Source organism: Ambystoma mexicanum, chromosome 12 (genome assembly GCF_040938575.1).
Source record: "Ambystoma mexicanum isolate Mex_15411 chromosome 12, UKY_AmexF1_1, whole genome shotgun sequence".
Classification (NCBI taxonomy): Eukaryota; Metazoa; Chordata; class Amphibia; order Caudata; family Ambystomatidae; genus Ambystoma; species Ambystoma mexicanum.
The window spans coordinates 240727747-240740627 of NC_090936.1; the positions used below are offsets into that span (position 1 = coordinate 240727747).

The following is a 12881-nucleotide window of genomic DNA, read 5'->3' on the forward strand; positions in this document are numbered from 1 at the left end:
GCGTGGTGCTTTTGAAAAGAGTACACTTACCTTCTTGGTCTTCCTGCGTATGTACTCCTTAAATACTCCCCGGTGGTGTCCTGGAGAAGAACTCTCTCCAACGCGCCAGCCTGTTTCGTAGGGATGGGGGTGTGAGAGGATTGCACACCAAGTAGCCTTCCCACATGGCACCAGAGGCAAAGCGCATGCAGATCTGATGTGGGGAAGGAAACGTCGGCCAACGGGCACCTGGTCAAGCCAGCCATGGTCGACATGCGCCAGTGATGGACTAGAGCACCAGTGGATGGTGTTCCCAACCTGACAAATTAGAAAACCAAAGATTAAGGAAAGCGCATGGAATTACGAGGCTTGCGGCCTCACCCAGTAGCGCTGGGGAAAGTGATCCGTTCCTGTTGACGCAGAAAAGAGGACTAAGGTGTGGCACAGATGGACAGGGTTAGGGGAGTGCATGCTCCCAAGGCTGCGCCTCCGCGCATGTATATTTAAAGGGAAAGGGTCCTTTTTCTGGTAAAAAAGGTTCCGTTCCCTTCCCTTGCGAGGGACGCCCGTACAGGATAGAGGAAAGGGGACAGGACGTAGGAGTATCAGTTTTTTTAAGGGGAATGTTGTTTTTATGCTCACTTCATTTGCCAAATATATCACTTAAAGGAATATCACCAGGATAATTTAACAGACTTGACTTTACAGAGGAATAAAGATTTTTAAAGTCTAAATTGGTATTGTTTTCAGACTTTTCCTTTTCCAATTCCTATGTGTCAACAAATGTTTTAACCCACATTTGGATGTTCAATTGGGGGGCGGGGGAAGTAAAAAGCTCTCTGTGGCAACACGCCATCACAGACTTTGGTATCGTTGACATATCTTCCCTGGAAGAAGATCAGTACCTCGTGTCATCTAGCAGAGTGCTTTTATTCCCCTGGGCCCTTTCTACTCCCAGAACACCACCCCCATGGTCAGAATTAGATAGCATCTGCCTTTTCATGGCAACCTGGGAAGAGACTTTAGGTAGGGACTTGGTGAGAAATCCGCACGATTCATCACAAGGCAGTTTAAAGAAAGGGGTCCTATTTGAAATGCGATCAAAGATAAAGCAGCCCAACTAAATAAACCCGATCACTATTCCTCTGGTTTAAACAAAAAAGCAAAAAGTAATCCACGGGGGGGAAGATAGTCACTCAGTGCGCAGTGCTTTTAGTTCCCTCAGCACTTTTTTCCACAAGTCCGGTGGGTGTGGCAGTCATATTCTAAACTTGTTCCTTAGGACAATGGTCCAGGGGTCACATGTGTCCGCTGAAGAAAGATGGAAGATGACTGGAAAGAGGTACAGTGTCAAAAACTCTAATCCAGGGGATCTCTGTCCAGTGCTTAGCAAGTGAGCAAAGGTCTCTGAGGGGGAAACTGCTAACTCTTAATCAAGGGATCCCTGACTAACCCCAAACTCTGCCTCCCACATTCATGACACACATTTATGTCCCTGCTTCCTCTACTTCCTCCAGAATAATTCGCAACTACTAATGCCTTGTCACTTCATCACGTTTGTACCTCCTCCAGCCTCAATGTATCCACCAGATTCAGGGCATATTGGGGCTCACCCCCTCTGTTTCAGCCTTCCCAAGTATTGAGTCTCACATCCTCGTTTTAGCCCCCCCTTATAAATCCACAATGGCACTTTCCTCTTCCTTTCCCCATGATATCTGCTTTATCTCCATCTCCTCTGACCTTCACATGCCCTCCTTCTGCTCTTGCAGTGTTTATTTCTCGCTTCTGTGTATTTTCCATCTCTCTCCCCTGGAATTTCACCTGCTTTCTATCCCTTGGCTTTTGCCACTCTGCTCTCCCGAGGCTGTTGTGCATCATGCCCCCCAGGTTGGCAGATCCCAGTCTGCCCATTCTCCTCACCCTGATGGTCTTTATCCCCACCTTCCATTTCCCAAGCCAATCACTCTGCTCTCTCCCAAAGCACCGCCTCCTCCTTACTGCTAGTCACCACCTAAGCGAACACCTTCTTGCCTACAGCACATTAATTCTACTTGCCTCCTCACTCTCAACTCTCCCACTTCCCTGCCAAACCTAGCTGCTCTTATAAGGGGTCTGTCCCTGCCCCTTAGGACCTCCCCATCTCTACTGATATCAGGTGTGTGGAATAATAAGTTATACAGGATTGGTTTTTGAGAGTGTAGGCGGTGATCTCCAGGCCCCTCGCACTTCTATGCAGCACTTTTGAGGGAAGAGATATCACAACCGTGTGCACACAAAGCATTCCTTCAGTCATCTGAAGAATGCTAAGCATACCTGGAAACTGCAAACAGAGGAGGCATGTATTAGAGAAAAAAAGAGCTTTCTGAGCTAAATACATTTCTGAGCTTAGTGTGAATATCCTGCAAGCCTGCTGTGGGGCTATCCTCCAATGTACAGTGTTGACAAAATGCATGCCAAGCGTTTGAAGAGGATACTTTCAAAATGCCATCCAGAAACAAAGGAGCTACACACTGTCTTGCCCAGAAACAATGTGTTGAAAAGTGACCTACAATGATTTGGCTTCATCTACGTGTCTTCATCTATGCATCAATGTCATCTGAAGGGGATATAGCTTCAATAGAACAACACTTTAAAACACTGCTAAGAACCCATTGGATTTTCGATTTTATTTGTGCAGCAGTCCAATGATCTGATGGGTCCAAAAATAAGAGGTCACTCCTAACTTGAAACCCCTGGAAACTAAATGTCAAGATTATAGAAATACATGTATGCTGCTGTATTTTGATAAGGGTAAAACTTGGGAAGGAATATACATGGATTCATTTTTCTTTAGTCCTGTGTATAGTAGATCGGCAATATGATATTTTATTTGTAACGCGCTCGTACCAAGTGTTTCAGAACACTACCAGGCAAAGGGAGGGCAACAAGGGAGAAACAAAAACAACAATCTTACTAGGTGCAGTGACATTGAGAACACGCAAGTGCATGGAAAAAGGAAGAGGGGAGAAAGTGCATGAAAGGAGGGGAGATGTGGAAAGTGCGGAACTGAGCAGAGAAACAGAATAAATAATAAGTAAGATAAATAAATAAAGGAGATGAGCAGTGGAAGTGCAGCCAGCAAGTGGCAAGTGCTAGATTAGTCAGATAGGGTATATCTGATAAGTGCAGAAGACAAGTGGGTGGGGGACTATATGGGTACAGATACAGGCCCCAATGCAGGAGTGGCCCGGAGGCAGTGCAAGAAGGAGGCAGGGTGAGCAGGTAACTGGGCCCGAAGGACAGAGGGTGGCCAGGGGAGTTATTTCCTTGATATGGACACAGATAAAACCTATCCAGCCATTTCCAATGCAATGGCAAGAATCTGTTCAATTTCTGTATTGAAAAATGTGCCATGTAAACTCTGCCTTTAATAATGTTCCAGCAAGGCCTTCAAATCTGAGGACCTGTCTGTGAGGCTCTAACACTAACCCTGTGCACTTAAGATTTAATTACATGTTTTGTCAATAACTACTTGGTTGAGCAGAGATAAATAAGGTAAACATTTAAAAAAAATATGGTCAAGACCCCCATTTTGTGCAGATTTTGAATAAATTGCATGTATCTGTGCTGGATAAATAACATGCCCTCAATGAGCAGGGATGTAAAACTAGTGGAGCCCGACTAATACAGATAAATAGATACAAATTAAAACCAAATGAATGGGCTTAAACACCTGGTTGGAAAAGAAGTCAAAAAGTATTTGACAGAAAGCAAACAAAATGACAACAGAAACAAATGCTTGGCTAGGTGTTTCACTAACCTTCGGGGATACATCTGCTGGTGGTAGCCACATAGCTGATGCAGGTAACGGAGAATGCGGTACTCGTTCAGGTTTTGCACTGGGAATTGAGTTGTATGGGGAAACCTAGAAAAAGGTGAAACCAGTTTACAGGTTACAGTTAATACCAACTCAAAACAGTTTGTTACTTTATATATTCACTCAAGATGATATGGCAACACTCTTATTCAACACAACTTACAAGGCAACTTTCATGAATCCCTCCCTCCCTCCCCAAATTCACAGGATTGCAGGAAGGAGGCTGGCAAACGTTCCCTTTAAAATGTAACATTTTGATTTGCCTTTGATTTTCATCTGGAAGTTGCTGAATCTGTGAGTTTGTCCCAAACAATCCCTACCACAAACATAACTGCAGATCAAAGAATGTGATAACTGAAAATGAATTCCAAAGTAAAAGTGCTGTCGTACGCTGAGCCACTGTGCTCAATCAACAGTGCAAGAAGGGAACCCTATTTCCACTCCATATCTGTGTTACTGCCCCGAGCCCACTTGCCATCTCTTTTTGTATACTCTGAAGGGTACAGTGGGAGAAGGAGAACTTCAGGATTAGGTTGGTGGAAAGGGACATGAGGTGGTTAAGTGGAACATCAGATCAAGGAAGGGGGATTAAGGTAGCATGCAGGTGGGAAGGAGGGCTCCACAGAGGGCAAAGGAGCAAAGACAGGTCAAGGTAGAAAGAGGTGATTCTAAGGAGATAGAAGAAGTTGGAGAGTGGTGTTTGGGGCCCAAAGAAGGCTGCAAAAGTGTGTCAGAAGAGAAGCACGCCCAAAGCCAATAGCATGTGGGCCCAGGAGGGGTGGAGAAACAAGTATGTGGTGGAGCACAGGGCTCACAATGTGCGCTTACTACTAGCCATTGGCTAGCAATAACAGACTCCTGGTGAGTAACACATGGTGTGCTGTGTGTATGTGTAGAATTGAGGTGGGGACTGGCTTTTTGTAGCTGGCTAGTAGCTTGCAACTAACTATTCACTGAGGTGGAGCATCAAGGTGTTGTAGGAAAAGCATGATGAAAGAAAGGTTATTCTAGGTACAAGCACTGGGCAAGGCCTTTAGGAAAGAAGAGTCTGGGTTGGTGGATAGTACTGCCCGGACTCCAAGACAGGAAGGTGGCAAGAACAGTAGCAGTGATGCAGTGATAGCTGCAAGGTGGCTGTCTGCTGTTCTGCGAGACTGGGCCTTTGTGAAGATCAGCTCAGTGGCAAACCACTTTGGTTTATGATGCACCTTTAAGCAAATACCACTTTGGGCTTGACGATGTGGGAGACAGTGTCCCCCACCATATGAAATCTACCAATGATCCAGCCAAGAACGCATGAGGACTACATTATCCAGAAAGCAGAGTGAGATGGGAAATTATCCCAAGAGATTTAAGTGATTTCTTTCAGAATACCTTAAGCTCAAATTATTCTTTTGCCCATTTCATGTAAAGCCCTAAAGAGAAATCGTCTTTAAACATATGTTGGTTTTGTACTTCATAGTGGAATCCAATCGGCTTTGTGACAGTAGTTCTCAGAAGTGCAATCCACAAAGTCCAACTTGGAAGCTTGGAAAACAGTACTAGATCTAGCACATTCACACCTTTATGCTTTATCCAATTGTCATCAGGGCATTGCAAAGATGAACATAATTTGAGCCACTATTTCGTCAGATGCATTTTTCAGCTCATACAAAAAAAATGTGAGCCATGTCATATTTGCAAGAAGACCTTCCAAAATGATGTGGGATGGGACAAGGTACTCCACCTCATGAACACAGCTAGCTAGTTTCAATTTTCTATTATATATTGGAAAGTCCATTTGAGCTAAGTCACACCTTCCACAATGCCACCTAGTAATTATAATTGGTAATTTATAATGCACTTAATACCCAGAGGTTTCTAAGCGCAGACCCGGGAATCGAACCTGTGTTGCTCCTTGTCGTTTTGCTTCCAAGGCAAGAGTGTTGCCCCTGAGCTATCCTCCAGAGAATTAACCATCACTGGAAGTTCACCTCCACTTCTGAGCCACAAGAGCAAGGCATTGTGGGTATGCAAATTAGCCCAAATGAAAACTTTTTTCTCCAGGAAATTGTCTTTGTCTAAGAGGGCAATGCGACTGTATACATAGCTTAATCAACCCAAGACAGACATTTGCCCTGTAGTTATGGTTAAGAGCACTTTTTGAAAGGCGTATAACTTCCCCTCCCCGCCACTGCCCACTGGTTGAATCCTCACAAAACTTTGCAAATCAATTATAAGGCCCCCTCGGAATGATTCTGTGAAGTTTGGTGAGGTTTTGTGAAGGGGGGAAAAGTTGTAGGGAAATACCCAAAATGTTTGAAATCCTCATTAACACAATGTGAAAATAAATTTGCTTCCGCCTACAGCCCAAACTGCTGGATGGATTTTCACCAAACTTTCGCCAGGAGCGGCGGCTTGGTCCCAAAAGCGCACTGTTGTAAATTTGGTGTAAATCCATCTAGTCTTTTTTTTCTTAAATGACCAAAAAGGTTCAAGTTATTTACCTGTAACTATTGTTCTCCAGCATGGGTCTGGGATGGATTCATATGCTCGTGAATATTCCCCGTCAGGCTGGGAATACTCCATGAAAGAAAAACCAGTTTCACTTTAAAACTGTATTTCTCCTCTAAACCAATCACTGTCTTCTGGGTCATATTGCACCCATCCAATGACAGTCCTCTCCCTTAGCTCCACCTCTGGTTGCCATCTTCAGATCTAGTAAGCATGTAAAGTGGCAGTATGAACCATGAAGAGCCACTAAGGGGAAGACGGGAGGGTTCACATGTGAATCCATGCCAGACCCATGCTGGAGAACAATAGTTAAAAGGTAAGTAACTTAAACCTTCTCCAGCATGGGGTCTGGCATGGATTCACATGCTCATGAATAAAGATTACGCAGCAGTGCATATGCACAACATCGGGAGGTGGCAAGGCTCAACAGAAGCAATAAACCCCTCTGGAACAGACTCACCTCAAACAAACGGGTTGTCTAGCACCACTTGGCCGACTTGGTACTTCTCCCTTGAATCCCCGTCGATGCAGTAGAACCTTGTGAAGGTGTGCGTGGACCTCCATGTAGAAACCCTGCAGATGTTGAGCAGGGGCACACCAGAGAGAAACGCTGTTGTAGCTGCGATGGCTCTGGTGGACTGGGCTCTTGGCTGGCCTGGCATCGGCCGTCTAGCAGACGAAGACCGTGCATGATGCAGCCAGAGAGCCACTGTCATGCATCATGTCCACACGCCCACTAGACGCCCCACAGCACGTCCAATCCCAACATCCGTTACACATGTAGGACAGGGGCCGTGTGAGCAGCTTGGGGTCCATACCTTACGTCACAGCAGAAGTCCCATTCGGTCCCGGTTGTATCCATTTCTGTATTGGCAACTGCCATGGTGAATTGGGTCAGGCAGAGTCAGGCAGTCACGTTCACTTCCGGATCACTTGACAAGGAGATCCCGATCACGTGATTCTGTTTTGGGTCATGTGACTAGGAACCAAACGGTATAAAAGCAGAGTTCCCGCAACCACACATCACTTCACAGCCGTTCTTCATGACTCTGTTTGGCGTTTGCTCTTCAATCTTGATTCTCGGATTACTCGAACTCGGACCTCGAACTACGGACTCCTTTTGGCTTTCCCTTCGGATTTGGCACTTTTTCTTGTGGATATCTGGCTGTTTTGACCTCAGGACTTTCATACCGGACTTCTTTTGGTTCTTCCCTGGATTGATTTTTACTTCTCACAAACTTACGTATAACCACGTCTTCCACGTCAAAAACTGCAGGTGGGCTCAGCAACTGGTGACTACTCTGACCACCATCCACAGTCACCATTACCATCATCTGAAGGTGCTGCTCACGCACCCCCATGTAGCTGTATCTCAGGCCCCTGTGTGGTTAGCAGCGACCTTACTACTACACTTAGGTAAGCTTCTTCCTGGACAGTACTAGTCCGTTCTGTATACTGCAACTGTGATTGTTTGTACTAATAATTGTTTGCCTTACAGCGGCCTTGGGGTTCCCAGTGCTACGTGGTTCCGGCGTTCCAGCATCTCCCACCTGTGGCCTCAAGGATCGCATAGAGAGTCATATTATTTCTCCCTGTGTGGTACTTGGGGACGGAGGCCACTCTAATCTTCACGACAATCAAGTCTCGACAGCCACCTGCAGATGAAAGCCTTCGACAAGGCCTTTCCCTGATTTACAGGTCCAAAGCTGATGAACAATTGAGAAGTCTTACGAAAATTCTTCGTTCATGCCACGCAGAACATCAAGGCACGAGCAACGTCCAGCGAATGCCAGGCCCTTTCCGCTGGCGACAACTGATTCAGAAAGACGACAGGTAACACCAAAGGTTCATGGAGGTGGAATTCCGACAGTACATTTGGCATAAAGGTTGTGTGTGTACACAGTACCACCTTTGAAGCGTGGAAAGACAAGTAAGGTTGCTTGCAAAACAGGGCCTGAATATCCCCGACCTGCCTGGCCAAGGTGAAAGCTGCAAGGAAAGCTGTTTTCCAAGAGAAACATAAGTGGGGCCTGATACATAGGTTCGAAGGATGCTCCCATGAGCTTAGTTAAAACAACATTGAGCTCCCAAGATGGGCAGGTGCCTTCACCGGCGGGAAAGTCCTGAAGTCCTTGACGAGCCTGTGAGACTACACCAAAGGTCTGCCCGGGAACCTGGTGTACCTAGATATGGCGGCAAGATGCACCTTGATAGAGGCGTAGACAGTCCCGCTTTGGCCAAGGAAGACGAGCATGGTAGAAGATGCAGAGCCATGACACGCAGAGGGGTAATCTTCTGAGTCCAGCACCACACAGAAAATCGTTTCCATTCATGTCCAACACTTCAACGTTGACAAAGCTCTGACCATGGCCAGGATGGCCTTGCATTCCGCGGGTAAAGCATAACCTCCAAATTCTAGGGCAGCAGGAGTCATGCCCTCAGGTTCAGCGACTATGGGTCGTGATGCAGAATCTCTGCCCTCTTGTCTAGCGAGAAGGTCTGGGGACAGCCACACCCAGATGGACGCGCCACTGACATACATAGTAAGTCCGGATACCAGATTTGCCACTGCCACGAGGGTGCAACGAGTATCATCCTACAGTGGCACTTTGATTGTGGTGATAGGAGTGGAAACTGAGGAAAGGCGTACAGGAATCGCCCCCTCACACGGGAACGAGAATGCGTCCCCCATGCTCCTCAGTTGAGGGTACCTGCTGGTGAACCTTTGGCACTTGGTGACCGCCGCCATCGCGAAGAGATCGATTTGGGGATGGCCCCAATCCCAAGCAGAACATCCACCTGGTCCTGGTGAAGTTCCCACTTGTGGCAAGAACGAAGTTCCCTGCTAAGCGAGTCCGCAATGGTGTTAGACTCCCGCTAAGTAAAACGGGACATGGAACATGCCTTGATGAATGGCTCAGAGCCACTGGGCCTCCTTGGAAAGCGCTGGTGAGCCGGGGCTAGGCACTTCGTAAAAAACCGTTGGGGCCGATTGCAGGCGGAAAAGGTAGAGCCTTGAAATGGTAATGCTGACCTTGAACTACAAATCGTAGGAACTTGCAGTGTTTGTGAATGGGGATGTGGAAGTAGGCGTCCTTCAGATCCAACGTCGTCAGAAAATCTCCTTGTTCCAGCTGGCTGAGCATGTGTTGCAACGTGACCATCCGGAACCTTTGGGACTTCAAGTACTTGTTGAGATGAAGATCCAGGATCGGCCTCCACCCCCAGTCTTCGTTGAAGTATCTGGAGTATACTCCAGAGCCCCAGAGATGCTAGGGGACAGATTCTATTGCCCCCTTCTGTAACATGGCCCACACCTGCAGAAGCTGTGGTCTGTTTTATTTTTGTCACTGAATCGGCGGAATACAAGGACACCTGCGTTGAAATGCCAAGGTTTGCCCCTGTCCAAGAGCGCTGTGGGATATATTGACCCACTCAACAGCATTGCCTCACATCACTATGCTGCAGTTGCGCAAGAAACAGCAACCTGGCTGCGCTGGCTACTGTGCGCACCAGGACTTCAAAACTGCATTTTGGCAGCAACAAAAGATGGCTGCACCATCCTGCCTAGTACACTTCAGGCAAGATGGAACAAGGGGACACACTGAAAAAAGTTATGACAGTGTGTTCTGAGACATATATATGGAATCAAGTGAACAAGCAGCACTGCATTGCTGCAAAAGCCTAAAATTCCCCTTCAAAAGGAAACCTTTTTCACCCTTTCAAAATGCTGTGTTATGCTATTTCCATCTGTGCATTCTGAAACCACTATGATGGAAACAGCCTTGCCAGGCCCAGAATAATTCAGTGTGCCTCAGAAAAACCGGGCATAATTCCTGAATGACGGGTCCTGTCAAAGCAGATCAGAAAGAAATCAACAAGCAACTTTCATTTCACTCGCACAGGAACACGTGTTTATTTCTTGCCAAAATGTATAGAGAAGCAGCCGTTCAAAGAGACTTTTTACTCTCTTAGCCAGGATAAATGTATCTATACATTAGATAAAACTCCTGCATGCAAGGAAATGACTACAGCTGCAAAGACAGTGGCAATCTGAGGAGCTGCAAACCGAATTAAAGAAAGAAATGCTAGCAGTTTAACACGTGGAAAAACAGGCTTTGCGGACTGAAGAGAAAAAAATGGCCTGTTTAAAACTAAATTGTTAATGAAAGCCTGTTTACTTAGCAATATAAAGGGTTTATGTTAGGGGTGATAATACACACATAGGCTATCTTCTGTCACAGGTTTGTTTAATTCAAGACCCAAAGTAAGAAATTAAACAGTTTAAAACACATGGGAAGGATTTGCAAACTCTCTGAAAAACTTGTTATTCCAGTTTCCAGCCATGAAACTCCTCTAAGGAAGGGAGATACACCATACATCCAGGACACGTAGGTGCGAAGTACCAGCTTGAAAAACTTTGTATGGGACAGGACTATGAAAATTCACAAGCTCATCAGACAGTTGTCTGTGCTCCAGGCTGGGACAATAGCAGTCCTGGGACACTCACCTGTCAAGTGTGAAGGGGCAATAAAACCTTCAATTAAGATTGGAAACCCCCTTGCCTGGAAGGAAATGACAGCTGTTTGCAGTGGAGGAAGAAAACGAAAACAGGATCTAGTAACAAAGGGACTGCTTTTGGTGCCAAAGCCTATGCTATAAAGAAACTTTAAAGACTTATTTCTGTAGAAAGAATTAGCAAAAATTTGAAAAGTTTGCAGTTTTAAATCTAATTTTGTGGGCTATCTTTTAAAACTTGGTAGAACTCATTGCCACATGGGGAACAGAAGTTACGAAATATGACAGATTCCAAGGGAAGTATCAATGTGGCAAACATAAAATGTTGTACATACATCCTTGGGGACAATTTGCATTTGTGTATAAAATTGTGGAATTGTAGGACACATCTTTAATGTGTAAAATTACCAAAATGTGTCAGAAAGGCGAAAAAAGGTCGCACAGACCTGAAATTTGATGCACATAATATGTAACCCGTGTGTATAATTTGCCAAGAGATTACAAGTGAAGAAACATATGTTTTTGGCAAAATCGGATTTTAAGTAAAGTAAATGTGGGAGTGTTGGGACATTGTAAACTTCACCTCATAAACCTGACATCATCCCCTTAGAAATCCAACCAACAGAGAGAAGCGGAGACTAGCTCCCTTGCCCAATCCAAGTAGTTTAGGGGTGGGCGTAGTTAACCCTGCCCAGCCTCTACCTTGATGTCATTTTGCATTATAAATAAGGGTCCCTGACAAGGCTCTAGACACACACTCTTCCTGATTTCCTGTGTTGCGTTCCCGTTTCATCTTCAAGACTCAAGATCCCAACAACAAGGCCAAGCATTGCTGATCCTATTCCAGGGCCCATTGCGAAACCCAAGCATTGCTGATCTTGCTCCAGCAAGGCCTACACCAACAATATTAAAACCCACTAATCTCCCAATAACCAGAAGAAACTGTGGTACTTTTGGCATCCTAACCCAGCTTGGCTTGCCACCACTCACTGCATGCTGCTGCCATCCTGCTACCCTGATGACCTATAGTATCCTGTAACCAGATTTGCCTGTCCAGAAGAACTATCCTTTGGTATCCAGTCCATGCCAGCTGAGCATGTCCCGCTGATTTTGTCCAGCTGTCCTTTGTTAGACCAGATCCGTGTGGTCACCAGAACCGCTGACTGTCCAAAATCCAAACTAAAAAAAGTGGACTGAGAGTATCAATAGGAACCATAGAAAACCTTCCACTATGCAGGTCATTCTATTCCTATCCGGATAACTTGTAATATTGTCAAAAATAATTTTTGTGCTAGCCCAACATCTTTAATAATTTTATCTTGTGAAATCCTAAAGCCCTTAGTCCTCTTCCGAGTGATCGGACTGGTTCCGCCAGGGCGGGCGCAGGGGTGCTAGGGTTGAACTCGCGAGTCAACCCAGGGACTTACTGTGTCTCAATCTGGTAGTCTAGCCTAAATGCTCTAGTGTAGAGTAAAACTGTCCCTGTCAAAATTGATTTATTTGCCTTTTTCGCGCCTTCATTTGCTCAAAACGCACTAGATCTTGCATAACTCACTCAATTTCACCCGTTTTTATTCAAAACCGTTTTGGGAAATTCAGGCGGGTCATTTAAGTATAAACTGTTTTAGAGTCGGGGGGGCGTGGCTTGGACGCCATGTGAAAGGACGTGCCTGAACGGGAGCTCCCGTTGATCCGAACATTATCCGGCTGAATCCGCGCAACGGCCGCTACGATGTGGCATAGACGGTGATGACTGTAAATGCGAGGCTCGGCTGCACATTTGGATGCATTTTCATACGGGATTGTGCAGCGCTTGTGTACTTAGGAGCCGCGTGAAGTTTTGGGGCCGGAGCTTCTCCGGCAGACAAAATGGCTGCCGTCGCTTGATGTTGGGACAAAGGATCGGGGACCGGGATTCTGGAGGCGATTCCCTCAGTTCACGTTCAGCGCGATCCAGCGAGAGCAAGCCTGACTGGAGGTAGCCGAAACTGTGTGGCGACGGGGGGACATAGTGCCCCCAGGCCTGGGGCCTCAG

The 12881-nt window shown here is 46.0% G+C and overlaps 1 protein-coding gene across 8 annotated transcripts in view; it reads right to left on the bottom strand.

The window, feature by feature from the left end:
- The window catches only part of EPS8 (EGFR pathway substrate 8, signaling adaptor), a 1868600-nt gene that overhangs the window by 346002 nt on the left and 1509717 nt on the right, over nucleotides 1-12881 (bottom strand). For all 8 annotated transcript variants that reach the window (XM_069628376.1, XM_069628375.1, XM_069628377.1 and 5 more), the window contains one exon: nucleotides 3779-3883. In XM_069628376.1, coding sequence (XP_069484477.1) covers nucleotides 3779-3883 — 105 coding nt within the window. The remainder of the gene's footprint in view (nucleotides 1-3778; nucleotides 3884-12881) is intronic.